The sequence below is a fragment of the Ramularia collo-cygni genome (assembly GCF_900074925.1).
Source record: "Ramularia collo-cygni strain URUG2 genome assembly, contig: RCC_scaffold01, whole genome shotgun sequence".
In the NCBI taxonomy this organism is placed as follows: Eukaryota; Fungi; Ascomycota; class Dothideomycetes; order Mycosphaerellales; family Mycosphaerellaceae; genus Ramularia; species Ramularia collo-cygni.
In genome coordinates this window covers 3,656,384-3,675,739 of record NW_019716255.1, presented here as the reverse complement: position 1 = coordinate 3,675,739, position 19,356 = coordinate 3,656,384, and the positions used below count along the sequence as shown (strand labels likewise).

Sequence of the window (19,356 nt, the reverse complement as noted above, 5' to 3'; positions counted from 1 at the left end):
CGCATGGGCGCCAGGAGGATGGGCATGCAAGGATGGTTCCCAATGCTCAATCGGGAAAAGCCCCGTACGGACCGCGTCATGTCGAGCATACGCAAGCAAATCGTATCCGCTGCAACCAACAATGGAACGGCCGAGAATCCAGATGACAGGCAAGGCAGTGCAGAGCGTTTCAACTCATAGGAGCGTAGCGTGTTGGGTCCGACGACGCCCTTCCTGCCCGGTGGTAGGTCGCGAGTGGCATATGAGGAGGTCGTGTGCTCAAATCCCTTGCTATTTCGCATTTCTGATATTCGTCCTCACTTCGTCGCGAACTCTCATTCATGTTGGTCTTGTTGAATTGAAGCACCATCTCGATGGCATCGCACCTTCTGGACACCAGGGTGCTAAGGGGGATTGCTCCTCTGAACAATGCACCCCTCCCTCCTCCGTCCGTTACAACCCTACCATCGCTATTCCAACACCAAGCAAGAATACGACCCAAGAGCATCGCTTTCTCCTGCCGTAAAGACGAAGATGAACTCGAAACGGTGACATATGCAGAGGCGGATACAATCGCGACATCACTGGCTGCCCAGATTACCCATTTACGTACCGACCATCACGCAAGAAGTGAACAAGCTCCAGTCGTCGCGGTATGGCTCGAGAAAGGCCTTGATCTCATCCTCAGTATACTTGCCACAACATACTCAGGGGCAACGTGGCTTCCTCTGGACCCAGACGTTCCGGTCGAGCGAGCCGCTGTTTGTATACTGGACGCCTCCGCCTCTGCCCTTATTTGCGATGCGGCCCATATTGAGCGGGCCCACGAAGTACAACGATGTGTTTCAGAGCCTTGCGAAGCTTCCAGTATAACCTCTTTCCAGGTATGCACCTATGACGAGCTTTCAAGGCAGGCCAGAGCGGCGGCAGCTATGCAGGTCCTTCAGCCCGGCCCACGCCCAAACGACGCAGCCTACCTCATATATACAAGCGGCACTACAGGAACACCTAAAGGAATAGCTATACCACATTCTGCAGCACTCATATTCTCCTTGAGTGAAAGAGAGATTTTGCAGACCACTACCGAGGACATTGTATGGAATGGATTCTCGCCCGCGTTCGACATGTTCGTAGAAGAGATATGGGTTACTGTCGCCGGTGGAGCACACCTCACCATTGGCACGCGAGCAGAGTGTGTGGACATAGCAGGCCTACCAGGCATCTGGCAGGCTCGAGGGGTATCCATTGTCAACGCAGTGCCGACACTCATCAGTATTATGGGTATTTCTCAGATCGATGGCGAATCCTCTCTGCTTCCTCCAAGCGTTAGAGTCATCAACTTGGGTGGCGAGGCGTGCCCATCAGCCTTGGTCAAACGCCTCGCAAGAGATGGATTACGGATTATCAACACATATGGTCCAACCGAAACAACCGTAACCGCCACATGGGACCAACTACAACCGGATGTCCCCGTCACTATTGGTCGCCCTTTGCCATCTTACCATGCCTGCCTACTGCCCATTTCAGAAGATGTGCCAACCGCTGTACCGCAGCCTCTGGAGCTCTTTGAAGGCGTAGAAGGAGAGCTTGCAATCGGCGGTCCCTGCGTAGGGCTTGGATACGTCGGGCGCCCGGAACTCACGGCCCAGAAGTTCATTCCTCACCCTCTCGCAGCTAGCAGTGGCGAGCGATTGTACTGCACGGGAGATCGAGTCAGATTACAAGCAGACTTCAAGATTGTGTTCCTCGGCCGAATCGACACCCAAGTAAAGCATCGTGGATTCCGTATTGAGCTGGGCGAGATAGAATCCCTAATATCTAGCCATCCAGATGTGCAGGCTGCCGCCGTAATCTTGGCCAACGCCGGCTCGGAGACAGCTAGATTAGAGGCCTTCATCGTGATCAGACCCGAGGYTGATCGCGATGTTGCATCGATCAAGCAACTTTGCACGCAACGTCTGCCGGCTTACATGCAACCAGAGGAGGTATACTTCCTCAACGCGGATGAGATGCCAAGGTTACCCAGTGGCAAGATCAACGCCAAGGCTCTGCAAGAGACATCCGCTCGTAAGGCGACGGAGCTTGTAGCATCGATGCAGAGTCAGGACCAATATTTGGAGTGCTCCGCTGAGAAAGATATGGACAGCCCATTGGGAATGCTGTTAGCGGCGATGACTGTCATTTTTCCTCAAGCTGATCGCATCAAGCCAGACGCTGACTTCTTCGATGACTTGGGAGGTCACTCTCTGACAGCCGCCATACTTGTGTCGCGTCTTCGGCAAATTCGAAACGGCACGGAAGGATACGTGCCCTTTGCCTCAATAGGTCTCCCTGATATCTACGAAGGACGCACCCCAACGAATATTGCTGCTCGATTTACCTCTTCCTACGACTTCGAGAAAGATTTCGAGAGCGTGGACGAAGTAGACAGTACAGGTCCGAGCACAGGAGAACACTTGCCCGTGTCTCAAACGAAATTCGTTGTCTGTGGAATCGCTCAGCTTTTCCCGCTCTTCTTCCTCTTCTTCATACACTCGATCGAGATTTTGGTCYCATATCTGTTGTTCGACTACCTTTTGAGAGTCAGACATATCGGATGGGCGATTCTCGCGGCATATGGAATCTTCGTGGCAATTCCACCTTGCCTGTCTTTGGTCGCAATTACAGGCAAATGGCTGATACTCGGGAAAGCCAAAGCAGGAGAGTATCCTCTCTACGGTGTCTATTACTATCGCTGGTGGACGGCAGAGCGACTGGTCGCCCTTGCGAACCCAAAGCTCATCGCTGAATCAGCTCTCTACGCCTACTTTCTGCGAGCAATGGGCGCCAAAGTCGGCAATTTCTGCCACATGGGCTCCATGGCCATCGGTGCATGCTGCGATCTTGTGGAGATTGGAGACGATGTCATCATTGGATCTGATGTCGTTCTCGCAGTCAGTCTTGTCGAAAGGGGCAGGCTGATCCTCAAGAAGGTCACCGTCCACGACAACGCCATTGTTGGATCCAATTGTGTCGTTGAAGGCGGCGCGGTCGTTGAAGAGGGCGCTGAAGTTGCAGCACTCTCTTTAATCCCCGATGGCATGCGGATTCCAACATATCAACGCTTCCACGGATCTCCGGCACAATTTGAGAGCAATGTGCACGAGGAAGCTGGCGCTCTAGGACCAAAAACGCGACCATCAACAGCACGTGCGGCAGCCATGCTCATTGGGAACATATTGATCAGTGGACTGGTGATACCTCTTTTATATCTTACGCCTCAGCTTCCAGGTCTCCTCATGTTCGATGTTGTTTCACTCCGAGCCGTAGGAGGCTGGGGACAAGTGGGAGCTCTTGCAATTCCCATTGCGCTCGCATATCAGGTAATCATCTTCATCCAGCTGCTTTCGTTCCGCCACGCCATTCTTGGACCGCTCGAAGAAGGCAAATACAGCATCTACAGCTCTTGGTATCTGCGAAAATGGTTTGTCGATCGCTTGATGGATCTTGCTCTGGAGATATTGCATCCAGTCTTTGCGACGCTCTACATTGTTCCCTTCCTCCGAGCTCTTGGTGTGAAGATTGGCAAGCGAGCTGAGGTTTCGACTGCTCGCGGACTACCGTTTGAGCTCTTGGAAATTGGTGAAGAAAGCTTCGTCGCCGATGCCGTCAAGCTAGGAGACGCAGAGATCCGAGGAAACCAACTGACACTGAAGAAGACGAAGCTCGAAGCTCGTGCATTCGCCGGAAACGCCYCCATGATCCCGCAAGGAACCACACTCGCCTCCGGCACTCTAGTCGGTGTCCTATCCATCGCTCCCGTGAAGCCTTTGGCAAGCAACACATCCTGCTTCGGATCCCCACCGGTCCTCATGCCAGCTCGACACCGCGTCGAAGGCCACGAAGACAAACATCTCTTCAACCCCTCCAGACTCCGCATTCTGGCCCGTCTCACAATCGAAGGAATCCGCATCATCCTCCCCCGAGCAATGATGATCTTTGGTCTAGGATTCTCCCTCCAAATCTGCTACCTATTATACACCTACATMGGAGCAGTCTACACCCTGATGATGCTCCCAGCATTCTATTTCTTCATGTTTTCTCTTCCTGCTCTGTTAATCACAATACTGCTAAAATGGACTCTGATCGGCCGCTACAAACCCGCGGAATGGCCACTCTGGAGTCTCAACGTCTGGCTGAGTGAAGCCGTTACCAGTACATACGAAACAATCACAGAGCCTCTTCTTGCGAACCTCCTAGTCGGAACTCCCTATCTTGCAATGCTCTTCCGATTACTAGGCGTCAAAGTCGGCTCCCGCGTCACACTTCTCGCAAGCGATATCACCGAGTACGATTGCGTGAGCATTGGCGACGAAGCAATGATCAATCAGAGCTGTGGGGCCCAGACACATCTATTCGAAGACCGTGTCATGAAAATAGGACGGGTGGCTATTGGAAAGCAGGCGTGTCTGAAACCTTACTCGGTTTGCTTGCCCGGAAGCTCCGTTTCGGACAATGCGCAATTGGGTTGCTTGTCGTTGGTGATGAAGGGCGAGGTACTGCCCGAGGGAACAGCGTGGGAGGGCGCACCTGTTGTCCCTCGTGCGAGGAGGAAGAGGACGCCTGCAGTGACCACGCACTCTTCAATGTGGTCGCTCGGTGGGGGTTCCTCGTTTGTGAATGCCAAGCAATACAGAAGTTCGAGCGATACTGATACCCAAAAATCTGCTTTACCAGTTAGCGGGGGATAGTGAGGGACTGAATCTACTGAATCTCGTTGCCATTACGGCTGAAAAATAATGATGCTTCATTCGTGATGGAGCATAACCTCAATTTCGAAGCGATGAAATCTCCCAAAAATTACGCGCCTTAACACCTCGCTAGCGAGCAAGACCCATTTCATCATATCAATCATGCGGACCCAGTGATTGCTGACAGCAACGTCGTATCATCATTTCGCGACAGCCTTCACTCCACTTTGCCGCCCTTTACTCTTCATCGACTCCAACTTCTTCAAGAGACTCTCCTGAGTCTTCCTGCTTCCCGCCCAGGACTCCGCCATCTTTCTCATTCGCACACTCGCCACGACCGCCAGCCCTACACTCTTGAGAGTGCGTTTCTTGGCGTGGAATGAAATGTCTGGAGTGATGCCCATCTCCGCGAGAAGGTTGAGATGTGCTCCATTGCTGCGAACAAGCTGTTAGCGTGACACTTCTACCATCGAGACCAATTGACTTACCAAGCATTGTACATGTCCACCTGGTCCAAGAACCACTTCTTGACAAATACCAGAGCCTTGCGGAAGCCTTCTTCGCGCTTGAGGTTGGCTCGTAGGAACTCAATCTGCTTGACCAGACCTTTCAGCTCAGCCTGGTACTGCTTCACAGGAACAGTATTCGCAACCTGCTTGCCGTCGTCCTGGGAAGATCGCAGACCCTTGTACTTGGCTCTAAGCTCCTCCTCCCGCTTCAACGAGCCCTGCAACTTCGTTGTACGATCTGCCAGTTGATTCTGTAGTGCTTGGATTTCGAGCTCGGCGTCTTCAAGCTGAGCCTGAAGATCCATGCGACCCAAGGTGAATGTGTCGTCAGTCTTTGCGTTGCGAAGGCGCTCGCGTAGTTCCTTCTGCTTGGCAATCGCAAATTGCAGATGGTTGTCCTTGTCCTGTGCTTCAACCTGGACGCGGTCAAGCTCGGCCTGGGCCTCGCGAAGTTGGTTCCGAAGCTCAGCTTCCCGTCTCGCATTGCCAGAAGAACTGCCTTTGCGATCTTGTAATTGAAGCTCAAGCTCGTCCAGTTGCGATCTGGCAACCCTGAGCTCCTTGATCTGGGCCCGGTACTCTTGCTGCTTCGCTGTGGAAGATTCCAGTCTCGTTTCTAGATCTTGGACTTGGGCTTGAAGGTCCTCAGCGTCCGTCTGGGCAATCTGCAGTTCATGGCGCAGATCACTTTGGGACTTGCGCATGGCAGACTCCTTCTTGTCCCGCTTGCCGAGTTCAATAGAAAGCTTCTCAGCTTCGATCTTCGTGGTCTTGACCAGGTCGTGCAAGTCGTGTCGCTCCTCGGCGATTGTTTTCTCTTGCTGTGCAAATAAGAGCTCAGTCTCCAAGGTCTCGACTTTCTGCTGCAGCTTCGATACTCTATCCTCGGCATCGCGAAGCTTTTGGCGAAGATCCTGCCTCTCTCTGACAGGCGTGCCAGTGGACCGGGACTTCTGCGCGGTCTCAAGATCGCCCTCGAGGCTCTTGACCGTGACGAGAAGCGTATTACGCGCACTCTCCATATCCTTAAGCCTCTGACTGAGCTGTTCGCGATCACTTGCGGATGATTCTGCCACGTTCGCTTGCCTGGCTGTCTCAACCTCATGTTCTAGCTCCTGAATTCTCTGCTGAAGAGATGCGTTGTTCGCCTTGAAGACGTCAAACTCCTTGAGCAGAAGCTCAATCTCTGCTTTGAGGACCCTCTCTTCCTTGCGATGCGCTGTGACAAGCTCAGACTTCATGGCGTCCATACGACGCTGCACCTCTGCGACATTACCTTCGCCGCTCGAGCGAGCAATCTCTAGCTCACGCTCAAGCTGCTCTACATCACTCCGCCGTTGCTCGACAGCCTTTTGTAGCTTCGCAGTAAGAAGATCAAGCTCACGCTCAAGCGAATTGATCTGCTCGTCCTTTGTTCTAAGTTCCTGGTCCTTGTGGCCGAGTAGACTGTGATCGCGGTCTGTGGTCTCCAACTTCTTGCGATGGGCCTCTAAGCCGGCCTTGAGCTCGGCGTTTTCAYTCTCCAAAGTTTGCAGATGCTGCTCCAGCTCGTCCAGCTCGGCATCCTTGTCTTGCTCCAGCTTGTTTAACTCCTGCTGAAGTGAGCGCACTTCATCGGCTTGTTGCTTGAGTAGGCTGTCTTTCTTCGAAGGCGTCTCCATAGCTCCGAGTCGAGACCTCATCATCGTGATCTGCTGAGATTGATCTTTGAGGTCACGATCCTTCGCCTTGAGCTCAGACTCCAGATGCTGCAAACGCTCGTTCCTCTGCCTCAGCTCAGCGCTCTCGCCTGACTGCAAAGAGCTGAGACGGCTCTGCAGACTCTGCATTTCGCTCTCGCGAGCCTGGATCAGTCCGTCTTTCTCATTGAGCTTGGCCTGTGTGCTTGCAGACGCCACCCGCAACTTCTCCTGCAGCTCACTGACTTGATCCTCGACCTCTCGCGCACGGTGACCTTGCTTTCGGACGGCATCATCCCGAGCATGTTCGGCGGTGCGCACCCTCTTTTGCAAATCCTCCAGTTCCTCGTCTCTCTGCTCGATAACGCGGGATTTCTCCCGAAGCTGAGCCTCTTTATCGTGAATGAGGCGGTCCTTCTCTTGTATACGGGCATCTGTCCTCTGTGCCTCAGAGTCCCAGCTCCCACGGGCAGTCTGAACGCGTTCCTGAAGCGCCTTGATTTCCCCTTCCTTGTCCGCCAGTTCGCGCTGGGCGTTGCGGAGATTCTCATCGCGTTGACGAAGTTCAGAAGTGTGAGTAGAGTTGGCCACTTGCGCCCGCTTCTCCAATGCTACTAGCTTGTCGTTACTTTCGTTCAAGGCCTGGTCTTTCTGACGTAGCTTGTTTTGGAGTTGGCGAAGCTCAAAGTCCGTGGAGTCAGCTGACTGTGCCCGGCTCTCAAGAGTCTTGAGCTGCTCATGKGCCTCCTCGAGGTCCCGATCTTTCAGGCGTAGCTTGCTCTCGAGTTCACGCAGCTCAGAGCTCGCAGAGTCGGCTGATTGTGCCCGCCTCTCCAGGGTCTTCAACTGCTCGTTGGTTTCTTCCAAAGTCTGCTCTTTCTGACGCAGCTTGTTCTCAAGATCGGCAATAGCTTCCTGGAGTCGCTTGGTAGATGACTCGCGGTCGTACGCACTGTTCACACGTTCTTGAAGCTCTGCTATCTGTGCATCCTTGTCCTTGGACTCGTCCTGCGCCTCCTTGAGCTCGGCTTCCAATTCGTCGATGTCTTGCTGCATGATCTTTACGTTCTCATTATCAGCCTCCACATATTTGAGTTGGTCTTCCAGATCTTGCAGCTTGGCATCCTTCTCCTCCAATTGGCGCTCTCGATCACGAACGTCAGATTCCAAGTCCTGGATGTCTTCCTTGAGCCGCTGCAGGTCATCTGAGTCGGCCGGTGCCTGCTCTGCGGATTGCAACTTCTCTTGCAACGCCTCCAATTCAGCGTCCTTTTCGTCCAGCTCACGCTCTCGATCACGAAGGTCGTGCTCCAGATCCGCAACAGTGTCCTTGAGCCGTTGTGCCTCATCTTCATTGTTCTGCAGCTGCTCGGCCATGTCCAGCTTGTCGCGCATCTCCTCCAACTCCTGCTCACGCTCATCCGCAATCTTTTGTGATTCCTCGGCCATCTTTTGCAAGCGATCGAACTCCTCTTGATCGCGCTCGCTCGTATGCCGCTTCTTAACCTTCTCCTGGTACTCCTTCAGCCACACTTTGTATTCCTCCAACTGGTGCTCGGCTTCGTGTAGACGCTTCCGTTGTTTCTTCAGATCGATCTCGAGCTCCGCTTTGTTTGTCTTGAGATGCACATTCTCTTTTAGTGTTTGCTGGTGGAACTCATTCCCGGTTTTGCGCAGAGCTTCCTCTAGATAGTGAATCTTCAATTTCAAACTGAAGTTGTCCTTCTGAATCTGGTCAAGCTTCGCTTCCTGGTCGCGAAGCGTCAAGACATTGCCCTGCTCCAGCACACCGGCGCGGTTGGGAAGCTGTGGCATGGGCGTTGAGTCCAGCATGGAGGAGCTCACAGGAGCAGGTGCCATGGGCGTGGCTTCCCGATCACCTGAGCTGCCAGTATGGTCGTCCAGCATTGAGCTGTTGACTGGCAAGCCAGGTGTGGCGCGGCTCCCGTAGCTTTGCCTCAGTCCGGCCGGAGTTTGCATCGTATGGTTCCCGGTCGAGTTCTCCTTGTCCTCCAGAATGCTCTGCTGCATGAGCTGGTTACGTTTGGCGCTCTTTAGTAGCGGTGTGAACTCCTGCTTCGCTCCCGGATTGCGCTTATCCACGAGCGCTGCCCTTGGACGCGGTGTCCTCATAGCAGGCGCGGCACCGCGCAGACCGCGCATTTGATTGCGCAGATCTTGTCCAGGCATCTTAGACGGCGATCCAAAGGGTTGCACGACCGACATGTCCAGCTGCTTCGAAGGGCTGAGGAAAGTGTTGTCGCCGCGGTCGGTGCCCGGCGTGTTGATGTAGTGGTGCGCCATGTTGAATATGGTTTACACGTCTGATCATATGTTAGTGTCCGGCATGCGCGCGTCCCAGCGGCGGCGGCGTCGTCGTGAGTATGGTGAAGACGCGGTATCAAAAGAAGCTTGGGGCGCGTCGAAAGCTATGTCGTCTGTTTTGGCCATGTCAACAAAGCAACATTGATCGGCAAATTTCACCCGGACTTGCCCCGATCCAAGGATCTGCCCTAGCCAGTCCATCCACCATGACTGCACTGCACTAATTTTCTCTCGTCCCAACACAAGAACTCCACAATGGACGATCAACTCCCAGACGATGGTCTGAAATGGTTCGGCGAAGGCTTCGATGGGTTTCCCAAACGTCTTCCTGATGATTGTGTCGAATACATCATTCAGGTCATCGATGAAAAGCTCGAAACAGCTGCCGCCATACGATCAAGACTAAACGAAATTAACAAGGCCGCGAATGACTTGAAGAAGAAGCATCTGAAAGACTATATCTGGCAGAGGGATGCCTTTGATTTGAGTATACATCCCAAGCTTGATCTTTCAAATTCTGCCACCGTCTCGGCACCACCACATCTACGAGGACGATCGAACTTTGGAGATTCGGTAGCAGACGAGTGGACAATCGTGTTCCTCTTACTGGAACTCAGCAAGAAGTTTACGGATGCTTGGATTAGAGTGTACGATACAGATGGCGAATTTCTGCTTATCGAAGCCGCAAATTCCCTTCCGAAATGGCTGAACCCAGAGATTGCGGAAAATCGCATTTGGATCAATCAAGGCCATTTGAAAATCATCCCGCTGGAAGCTGAGTCTATGCCTCGCAATATCTCTCTGCAGGATGCGCTTTCGACGATCAAACAGGCCCCGAAAAGACTCATACTCGAACCAGCAATCGAGAAAGAGGCCTTCTATCGTCTCCGGGAGTACCCTTCAGCTATCTCTTCTTCATTTCATCATGCTCTTACAACCATCCCAAGGAGTCTCGCTTACATTCTCAATCGCAACCCTACTTACATCTCTCCAGCTGTCGAGGCATTCTACCTGAGAGATCCTATCAGCCTTAAACCGCTCGCAACAAAAGATACATCCATCCTGAACTTCCCACCAGAGGACTTCGTCACGGTAAGCGTCAAGTTTACCAAAGTCGGCTTTGCACAGCTGCGAAGTCAAGTCTTTGATCCCCCACCCGCATGGACAGGCATTATTCCTCGTATGCAGGATGAGAAGGTCGCCCGGGGAATGAAGCTCGCATGTGGATTCGAGATGCTTGTGTCTGATGAGCAAAATAAGGATAAGAGGGCTGTCAGGGAGATTAAGCTTCTATTGGATGACATTGAGAGTGGTGAGGATCACCTGCCCACGGATGCTGAGATTGCGGAGTGGCTGCAGACGCAAGACGATGAGAAATGGCTGGACRTTGATTACAATGACTTCGAGAACGAGCTTTCAGGAAACGCAGCGAAGTCTGGAAAAGATGATGAGAACGGCGGCTTTGGGGACACTGGCGCTCAAGAGAATTTGCGGAAGATGGTGTCACGTTTTCAGGACTTTCTTGAAGACGACGAAGCTGGTGCTGAAGGTGTTGACGAGATGGATGATGATGACAATATTTCGGACCAAGGCTCAGAAGAGTCTGAAATTGAGGATGAGAAATCTTCAGCGACCGACGAAGCAGAATTCGAAAAGTCAATCAAGAAAACCATGACGATGCCCACACATCACATCGAAGAAAGCGGCCTCCTAGACGAAGCCAGAAAACTCGCACTGCAGGACGACGAAGGTGCCAGCGACGTAGACGAAGACGAAGAAATGCGAAAAGTCATCGAGCTGATGGAGAAGGAACTCAAAGGCCACGGAGCCTTGAATCTGGATGGAAAGGGCAAAGGAAAGGCCAAGGAAAAGTCAGCAAAGAAAGTCGTCTTTGGGCCGGAAAGACCTCCTCATATGCAAAGTCAGGCCGTGGGGAAGAGTGTGAGTTTTGAGGATGCGGATGAGGAGCTGGAATTCGGGGAGGGCGAACTCAGTTCTGATGATGAGGATTATAATGATGTGGATTTGGGGTTGGCGAAGAATATGCTGGAGGCTTTCAAGGGTCAGGCGGGAATGGCGGGGCCAGCGGGGAATATGATGAAGGCACTTGGGGTGGGTATGCCGAGGGATGAGGATGAGGGATGATTTTGCACCGTCCGCATCTTCCGAGTCGTCGTTTATGAAGTCTTCCTCGTTGCAATCTGAAACCTCTGCGGCTTCGTTGGTCACGTCGGCATCTTCGCCGTCGTCCGAATCCTGCTCCTCGTTGTCTAAATCCTGCTCTCACTCGTCCAAATCATGCTCACCGTCGTTGCCTGGCTCTGAAGCTCCATCGCCGGCTAAATCTCATGCACCGATGTCAATGTCGCTGTAATCATTCTCTTGGTTTTAGTTGGCATAATCAGGCTGGACGAAAATCGGTAGACCCTACCACGGACCACAAGTGGAACTTCCAGCAGGCGGCAAGACATTGTCCGGCCGGCTGTTGACGCCCAGGAATGGCTGAGACGCTGAGACATGACTGGAGCTGGACACCTTGGTGTTAGACTAGATCTACGGTATAGCTCGCTGTCTAGTTGAGAAAGTGGTTGTAGATTATCGGTTCGTAACAAGAATCAAGTCTATAAGGTATAGTAATGGAAGTTGGAAGATGCTAAGAGTAGAGGGGGGCAGACTTGGAGATAAGGTACAGGAATCTGCACTAGCGCTGAACACATGAGTAGACACGGCTCCTTCTTCCGACTCTTGGAGCGACGTGAGGTGGRGTCCATTGCTCGAGCAGTCCACAGGAACTCTACCTGGCGAAGGCACTCATCCTCGATTGACTACTCGCCTTTGAGCTTCCAGTTTGCGGCATATGGAGAGACAGCACGTGAAGGTAGACGTATTTTGTGGCTCGTATGTGATTTGGTACTCCGCATGCCCGCCGCGAAATACTGCGACGTCRCCATGGTCGAGAGATCTTGCAGATTTTGAGGACGTTCGAGATTGGGACCGTTGACGCATATTGGAATCTCCGGAGGCAAGATGTTCTACTATTGAGCTTTGTAATAATACATCAGCCATCACTGCTTGGCTCACTCGCACTTACATCGACCTCCGTCTATCTCCTCAACCCCCTACGGACCCACTGCCAGACGCCTCCATATCCTCTTAAGCTTGTGAGGTAATACGCGGCTCCGAACGCCAGACCACCAAGATGTGCGGCATGCCCAACTCTACTGGTCTCCGAGTCGAGATGGTAAAAGTCGAAAGCGACATAGCCAGCCGTGAGAACGAACAACGGCATAGGCACGAAGAAAACAGCAATTCGGGCCATAGGAGCCAATAATGTTGCTGTTGCTCCCATGCCCATCACGATGCCACTTGCACCGAGGCCGTGCCATATCTCTATGACGCGGGTGTTGCCATTTCCGAAGCGCTGCCAAATTCCGGAAGCAGACTTCTTGAATTTATCCTTTGAGGATCGTTGATAGTACAAGGCGTAAGAGCTGGCTATTGCGCTTCCAAGTGCTAGCATTGTCATGTGGACTCCTATTGCAGGGATCAGTTAATGTTGAATGGTTGACTGAAAGATATCGTACCACCAATGCCGTGACCCGAGGCAACAGTACCAAATGCGTGGAGTGCCATCTATTGTCATGCTATCAGCTACTGATTCACAGATCTTTGGTAAACAATCCCACCATATTGAAAACGAAGTGGCCTAGATCTTTGTGAGAGAACGCGTTCGTGACGAAGGTGTAGTATCGTCCAGAATCGATGTTTCTCTGAGATAGAAGTGCATGCCTATGCAGTTTACCGAGGAGCTCATGGTTCTTGGTGGCTTCCGCCACCTGCCACGCGCCGAAGACTGCAGTATTGAGTCCGATCATCGTCCAGAGCACCCGCTTCGCACCAATATAGCCACGATGGGCAGCTTCAGGGCTTGAGTGAAATGCGCGGGCAGTGATGGAAGACCCTGAAACATTGGGACCGAGGATTCTGGTCCAAGGATTGCTTTCCCGGGACCAGAAGGGTCGTCCGTTAGACATGAACGCTCGTCTTTGAGGTTTATGTGATTGAGAGAACGATGGCTGTAGTCTGTTCTTGAGAAGAGGTGCTCGCCGCGTGAGCATTCTCAGAATGGTGTTCTCCCTGATGGAACGTTAAAACTGTAAACGAAATGGAGGCAGTGTACTTACATGTGGAGGCAGTCGAAGTGAGAAGCAAGGAGTTGAAAGTGATGGGATTTGCACCGATATGAGTGTGTGTAACATTCAATGCTTGGCCGAACGATTGTACCCGATGTTCCGGCCTCTTCGACTCACAAGGTTTTCTCGTTGTGGATGGTCGATGTCAGATGTAGTCCGTAGAGCCACATGCAAGAGTCAAGACTCGAGAGGGAGGTCTTGGTGTGGGGCCGTGTGCTTTTTAAAGTTCAGCGTCTCCGAACCGCTGACTTCACCCCAAATCTGTTTCAAAGCTCGAAGCTTGTCCATTGAACAACAACAATCCTCTCATCACTCTCGTCCAGMCCAACTGACCGCTGCAGACACGGACTAGGCACTCGCATCACTCCACATCCGCCCATTTTGCTGGCCGCAAGCCGCAGAAACCACATTCTCCCTCGAGCACCAGAAACACCCATTTCTCCTCCGTCGGACACGCAGTGCCATACCGCCCATAGCTCAGCTCACCGCGCCCGCGCTGCCCTCCCCAGGCTATCGGCTGTGCTTGACGCGAATCGAATACTCGAACTCGGTCATAGCGCCAAAAACCATATCTTGCTGCCACCTCACCACCACCATCAGGATCGCGCGCGCACAGCAGCTTCCAGAAACACCAAAGCCTCAAGATTGCGGAATTTTGAGCTCCGCGAACACCTGCAGAAATGGCCTCTGAGCTTGCAAGCAAGCTCGAGGCGACGAGTCTCAATGACACAACTTCAGGCGACTGGAAATCAGGGCTAAACGTACCTACAAAAGACGGTAGACATCAGACAGAGGATGTCACGGCAACAAAGGGCTTGGAATTCGAGGAGTTCTACTTGAAACGAGAACTATTGATGGGGATTTTCGAGGCGGGATTCGAAAAACCATCACCCATCCAAGAAGAGACTATCCCTGTTGCGCTGTCTGGCCGCGATGTCCTTGCACGTGCCAAGAACGGCACTGGCAAGACGGCAGCGTTTGTCATCCCAACACTCGAGCGAGTCGACCCGAAACTCGACAAGGTGCAAGCGCTTCTGCTCGTGCCGACTAGAGAGCTGGCGTTGCAGACATCTCAAGTATGCAAGACTCTTGGCAAGCATTTGGGAATCAATGTGATGGTGACCACCGGTGGTACCAGTCTCCGAGACGACATCATGCGACTCAGCCAGCCCGTCCACATCATCGTCGGCACTCCCGGGCGTATTCTCGACTTGGCCGGCAAGGGCGTCGCTGACCTCTCCGAGGCAAAGACTTTTGTCATGGATGAGGCCGACAAGCTTCTCTCACCTGAGTTCACGGTTACTATTGAGCAGCTGCTCAAATTCCACCCTAAGGACCGCCAGGTCATGTTGTTCTCCGCCACTTTCCCCGTAGTGGTCAAAGAGTTCAAGGACAAGCATATGAACGATCCCCACGAAATCAACCTCATGGACGAGCTCACCCTCCGCGGTATTACCCAGTACTACGCTTTCGTCGAAGAAAAGCAGAAGGTGCATTGTCTCAACACTCTTTTCAGCAGACTGAACATCAATCAATCCATCATTTTCTGTAATAGCACCACGCGCGTGGAGCTGTTGGCCAAGAAAATCACCGAACTCGGATACTCGTGCTTCTACTCTCACGCTAAGATGCTCCAGCAACACCGCAATCGTGTCTTTCACGACTTCCGAAACGGGCAGATGCGCAACCTTGTCTGCTCGGATCTTCTTACCCGTGGTATCGACATTCAAGCGGTAAATGTGGTCATCAACTTTGATTTCCCCAAAAACGCAGAGACTTATCTCCWCCGTATCGGTCGATCTGGTCGATTTGGGCACCTGGGTCTTGCTATCAACCTTATCAACTGGGATGATCGATTCAACTTATACAGAATTGAGCAGGAGCTTGGGACTGAGATTCAGCCGATCCCACCAATCATTGAGAAGAAGCTTTATGTCTATGACGCTCCCGAGAACATCCCCCGGCCCATCAACACGGCCCCCCAACAACCAAACCCTCAGCAGGCTGGCAGACAGCAAGGAACTGGGCAGGACTTGATCGACAATCCTGCGAACCGAACATCAGGCGGATACCGCAACGGTCGAGGCGGCGGCGGCGGTGGCGGCTTCCAAGGCCAGGGTAGGGGAGGAGGATTTCAAGGTCAGGGACGGGGCAGAGGTGGTCCTCGCAATGATCAGCAACACTATGGCCAAAATGGTCAGAACGGTAATGGCTACCAAGGTCAGCAGAGACAGGGTGGCTACCCACAGGGCCAACAGAGGCAAGGCGGGTACCCAAATCAACAACAACAGCAGATGCCGCAGGCTAGCCCGTCGGCGCCGCCGGCATAGTCGCTGGGGTGCAAGACCATTTTGACGCGTCGTGTCCGGAATTTTAACCCCGGACTTCGCGATCTGCAGGAGTACAGCAGGCGTTTTCTTTTTTTGTTTTGGGCGAGTGGGCTTTTTCACCGGCAAGGCGGGCTCGTGGACGGTGGCCGGCGTGCCACTGGCGTTCTTCTTCCACAGGGCATGACTCATGATGCGTCGACATTTCGGCGCCGGCTGCTTGATATTTGTTTCCACTTTTTCGACGACCCTCGGATGCAAGTAGAGAGGTTTCTCTACACCATGACGACGACGCCATGGAGTTTCTACAAGGAATAGGGACCAACCACCTCTTCTCACACGACCACAACATATTGTATAACTTTGTTCTACATCTTGCCGACCTCCAAGATGGAAACCCGACAATCGCGGCCACAACTTCTGGCTTTTGAGGAAGTTGCCGTCGTCGCACCAACATAAACAATGTTTCGCTGGCACTTCGCAGCGAAGCGAACGATAACGTTGATCACATTTTCTCACTCTGTCGGAAGATGCTGGATCAGATCTGGATTAAGATACTCGGAGTGCTGATGCATCGACAAAGGAGCACTGGATCGAACTTGCATCTCTGCTGTGACCCTAGCKTACAGAGATGTTGCACCTTTTGCAAGGTGCTTGGCATGATGGGTGGAAAAGTCTGGTGGAACGAAAACAACAAAAGCTTTTTTGAGTTTGATGGGAACCTCGAGGGCTGTGATGTCCATTGTACGTCAATGTGTCTGTCAAACAGATGCTGGATGGCTACTCTGTGTATATATAGTGCTCTATGGAAAAACCATGGTTCCTTCTCAGCATGCTTGTGCTATATCGTGCGGTTCATGTGGTCGACAGCGACATACGAGTGCTTCGAGGGAGCGCCTCAAAAACATACCATCTGTGAGAGCTGAGCGAGACCCAATGCGCCCTGTTTTCCCATCATGTCCTAGCCCTGCTGTGTGGCTCATTCTTGATAGGTACGACACCGTGATGTGAATGGTACGGGTAAGTCGGATGTAAGCAGACTCAGGATGGTCGCTGAAAGTACAGGGGAAGTAGTCGGGCTCCGACAGARGCAAGCGAGTAGCATGGAACACCGAGTCTGAAACATACCGCAGGTAGCATTCCTGCCATGATATGATTGATTGTTATTTAAAAGCGAAGGAAGAGAGAATGGGAGATGCAGAAAGGACGTGCTCCGTGGAGGTAAACCGAAACACACCTCAACGAGCAATTTGAGCGACTTTCGAGAATGATGAGATGGCGTGACATCGATGGAACACTCCCCATCCTCTACACAAAGACTGATCATTTGTGTAATTTGTTCTCGGCATCATTTTAGGCGATCACATGAGATTCGCCGCCGCCGCCACTGTGCATTGGGCGGTCAGGTGCGCGATGGAAATCCACGCATCCAAGACAGAGACAGCATAGCTGTGCAACGCCGACGAGGCCTGAACGCGCAAGGATATAAGCAATAGCGTGGATTTGCACGAGCAATAATGATCAGTGTGCGACACTGCGACCGCGATATGCATGCCAAGCGCGGTGTGGACTTGAAAATGGGAGAGGAAAAGAAAGAGGGAGAGGGAGGGAAGAGCAGTGAGACAGTATGGGAGAGCAGCTGACCCTATCAAAATGGATCAAGCGGAGGAATAAAGTCGCAGCCGGCCAGATTCGCGTTAGCGCCGAAAGAAAGCGCGTTGTTGTGATCTGGAAACTGACACTCTTAGGGCAAGAGTATATAATGTGTAGTGCCCCGCCTCTGCGCGAGCTTCGCGAGCACCAACGACTTTCATCAACCCACCACGCCACCACAACACGCAGGTCATTGCTACTAAGACTAATCAATCGACTCTCCAGCTCATCTACTTTCCACACAAACGATCAGATCAGCAAAAATGCCTCCAAAGGGTTCCGGATCCAAGGCGGCAGCGGCCAAGGCGCCTGCTCACCCTTCTTACCAGTAAGAAAGAATTCTACGTACTCGCAGCCACGATTGTCGCGTCGACTTGCGAGTAGCTTCATCGTATTCGCCAGTGGCTAATGTATATACTGCAGAGACATGATCAAGGAGGCCATCATCAGCGTGCGTACATATTCCCGGGCGCAACCCTCGTCGCAATCTCTCCACGGGGAGTTTGAGTCGTCTCAACGATCACTTCGTTCCGAGTCGCCTTTCAATGCATGAAATTTATACTGACGCTTCTCCTGATGTAGCTGAAGGACAGAACTGGTTCCAGGTATGTTAAGACGCAACCTCACCGTCGCCGTCGCTGCTGGGAAAATGCCCAGTCGGCACGGCTTTCGCTCGACTTTTAAGCTGACAATGCGTTCCCAATAGCCGCCAGGCCATCAAGAAATACGTCGAGGCGAACAATAACATTGCTGGCGTCAGCTCGGCGACCTTCAGCACTCAGTTCAACAAGGCTCTTTTGAAGGGATCCGAATCTGGTGTCTTCGCACGGCCAAAGGGTACGTCGGTCCGAACGATTCTTTTCATTGCATATTGCTTTATCATTGCAACTTTCGAAGTGTTTCGATTCCCCAAACTACCACTTCGTCGCTGCCAACACTATGCGTCTTCGCGCCTTTTCTTTTCACGGCCATCTCGCTGACCTCGTCGTCACTCACAGGCAACTCCGGTCCAGTCAAGCTCGCCGGTCCCAAGACCACCGACGCCAGGCCTGCCGCTGCAAAGGCCACTAAGGCACCGGCTGCTGCCAAGAAGGCACCAGCAGCAAAGAAGACCGCTGTCGCAAAGAAGGCACCGGCAGCTAAGAARACCACCGCCGCCGCCGCGAAGAAGTCTCCAGCGGCTAAGAAGACCACCGCAAAGAAAGCTCCCGCCGCGAAGAAGGCTCCTGCTACCAAGAGCAAGGCCAACACTAGCAAGGTTCGCAAGACACCTGCTGCCGTAAGTTGCAATCTAGCACTCTGCTATCGATCGAGCAATATGCCTCCTTCCCTCTCGACCGTCAGGCAGTGATATGATCGGCAATGCTAACTTTTTCAGGCTCCCGCCGTTGCTCAGCCCACATCGGTTGTTCTAGGAAAGACCAAGTCTGGTCGCGTTACCAAGTCCAGCGCACCTCAACCCACAGTAAAGAAGGCCGCGCCGAAGAAGAAGGCTGCCGCAGCGAAGAAGGCAACTCCAAAGAAGGCCACCCCCAAGAAGGCATGAATGGGTCCTTTTTAGCTGTGTTTTCACCAACAACAGTCTACGAATACATTATGAAGTGGCTGCCGGATGCATGCTGACGTCGATGGTTGGATGAGAGTCTGCCGAGGCGGTTGATGAGGGAGTGTGTGTGGCGTAAAGGCGCCTGTCGATGGGAGTGTGATACCAAATGGGTTTTATGATGCGTGGATTTTCTTACTCAGTCCGGCGAGGCTGCTGTCAGGGCTTTTATCCCAATGGGTATATGGGACGGCGTTATGGGCTTTTTCTATGGGATATGTCGCTGTCGAATTGTCCAAAGTCGTACATAGCAATGACTTGAAATCTGTTTAAATCATTGATTTCTCCACRTGACAACCGGTGCATGTCTTTGTCTGGAAGCAATTCTTTTGAAACGCTGGACTGGCGGCGGAGCAAA

At 52.6% G+C, this 19,356-nt stretch overlaps 6 protein-coding genes; 4 read left to right on the top strand and 2 right to left on the bottom strand.

Annotated features, from left to right (window-relative positions):
* Positions 1-1,103: 1,103 nt before the first annotated feature.
* RCC_01203 (uncharacterized protein) lies at positions 1,104-4,709 on the top strand (the record flags this gene model as incomplete). Its single annotated transcript, XM_023766469.1, has 1 exon — positions 1,104-4,709. One exon carries the CDS (start codon positions 1,104-1,106, stop codon positions 4,707-4,709), a length of 3,606 nt encoding a protein of 1,201 aa, XP_023622237.1.
* Positions 4,710-4,909: 200 nt separating this feature from the next.
* Positions 4,910-9,201, bottom strand: RCC_01202 (uncharacterized protein; the record flags this gene model as incomplete). XM_023766468.1 has 2 exons in its annotated part: positions 4,910-5,144; positions 5,198-9,201. The coding sequence occupies 2 exons, from the start codon at positions 9,199-9,201 to the stop codon at positions 4,910-4,912; spliced, it is 4,239 nt and encodes a 1,412-aa protein (XP_023622236.1).
* A 276-nt stretch (positions 9,202-9,477) lies between these two features.
* Positions 9,478-11,367, top strand: RCC_01201 (related to regulatory factor Sgt1; the record flags this gene model as incomplete). The annotated part of the gene is made up of 1 exon (XM_023766467.1): positions 9,478-11,367. One exon carries the CDS (start codon positions 9,478-9,480, stop codon positions 11,365-11,367), a length of 1,890 nt encoding a protein of 629 aa, XP_023622235.1.
* A 958-nt stretch (positions 11,368-12,325) lies between these two features.
* RCC_01200 (uncharacterized protein) lies at positions 12,326-13,408 on the bottom strand (the record flags this gene model as incomplete). XM_023766466.1 has 4 exons in its annotated part: positions 12,326-12,756; positions 12,807-12,855; positions 12,909-13,359; positions 13,407-13,408. Coding segments are annotated over 4 exons (933 nt in total).
* A 687-nt stretch (positions 13,409-14,095) lies between these two features.
* RCC_01199 (probable ATP-dependent RNA helicase DHH1) lies at positions 14,096-15,745 on the top strand (the record flags this gene model as incomplete). The annotated part of the gene is made up of 1 exon (XM_023766465.1): positions 14,096-15,745. The coding sequence occupies one exon, from the start codon at positions 14,096-14,098 to the stop codon at positions 15,743-15,745; it is 1,650 nt and encodes a 549-aa protein (XP_023622233.1).
* Positions 15,746-17,658: 1,913 nt separating this feature from the next.
* Positions 17,659-18,941, top strand: RCC_01197 (uncharacterized protein; the record flags this gene model as incomplete). XM_023766464.1 has 6 exons in its annotated part: positions 17,659-17,723; positions 17,819-17,846; positions 17,978-18,000; positions 18,102-18,232; positions 18,394-18,674; positions 18,774-18,941. 6 exons carry the CDS (start codon positions 17,659-17,661, stop codon positions 18,939-18,941), a joined length of 696 nt encoding a protein of 231 aa, XP_023622232.1.
* Between the last annotated feature and the right edge of the window lie 415 nt (positions 18,942-19,356).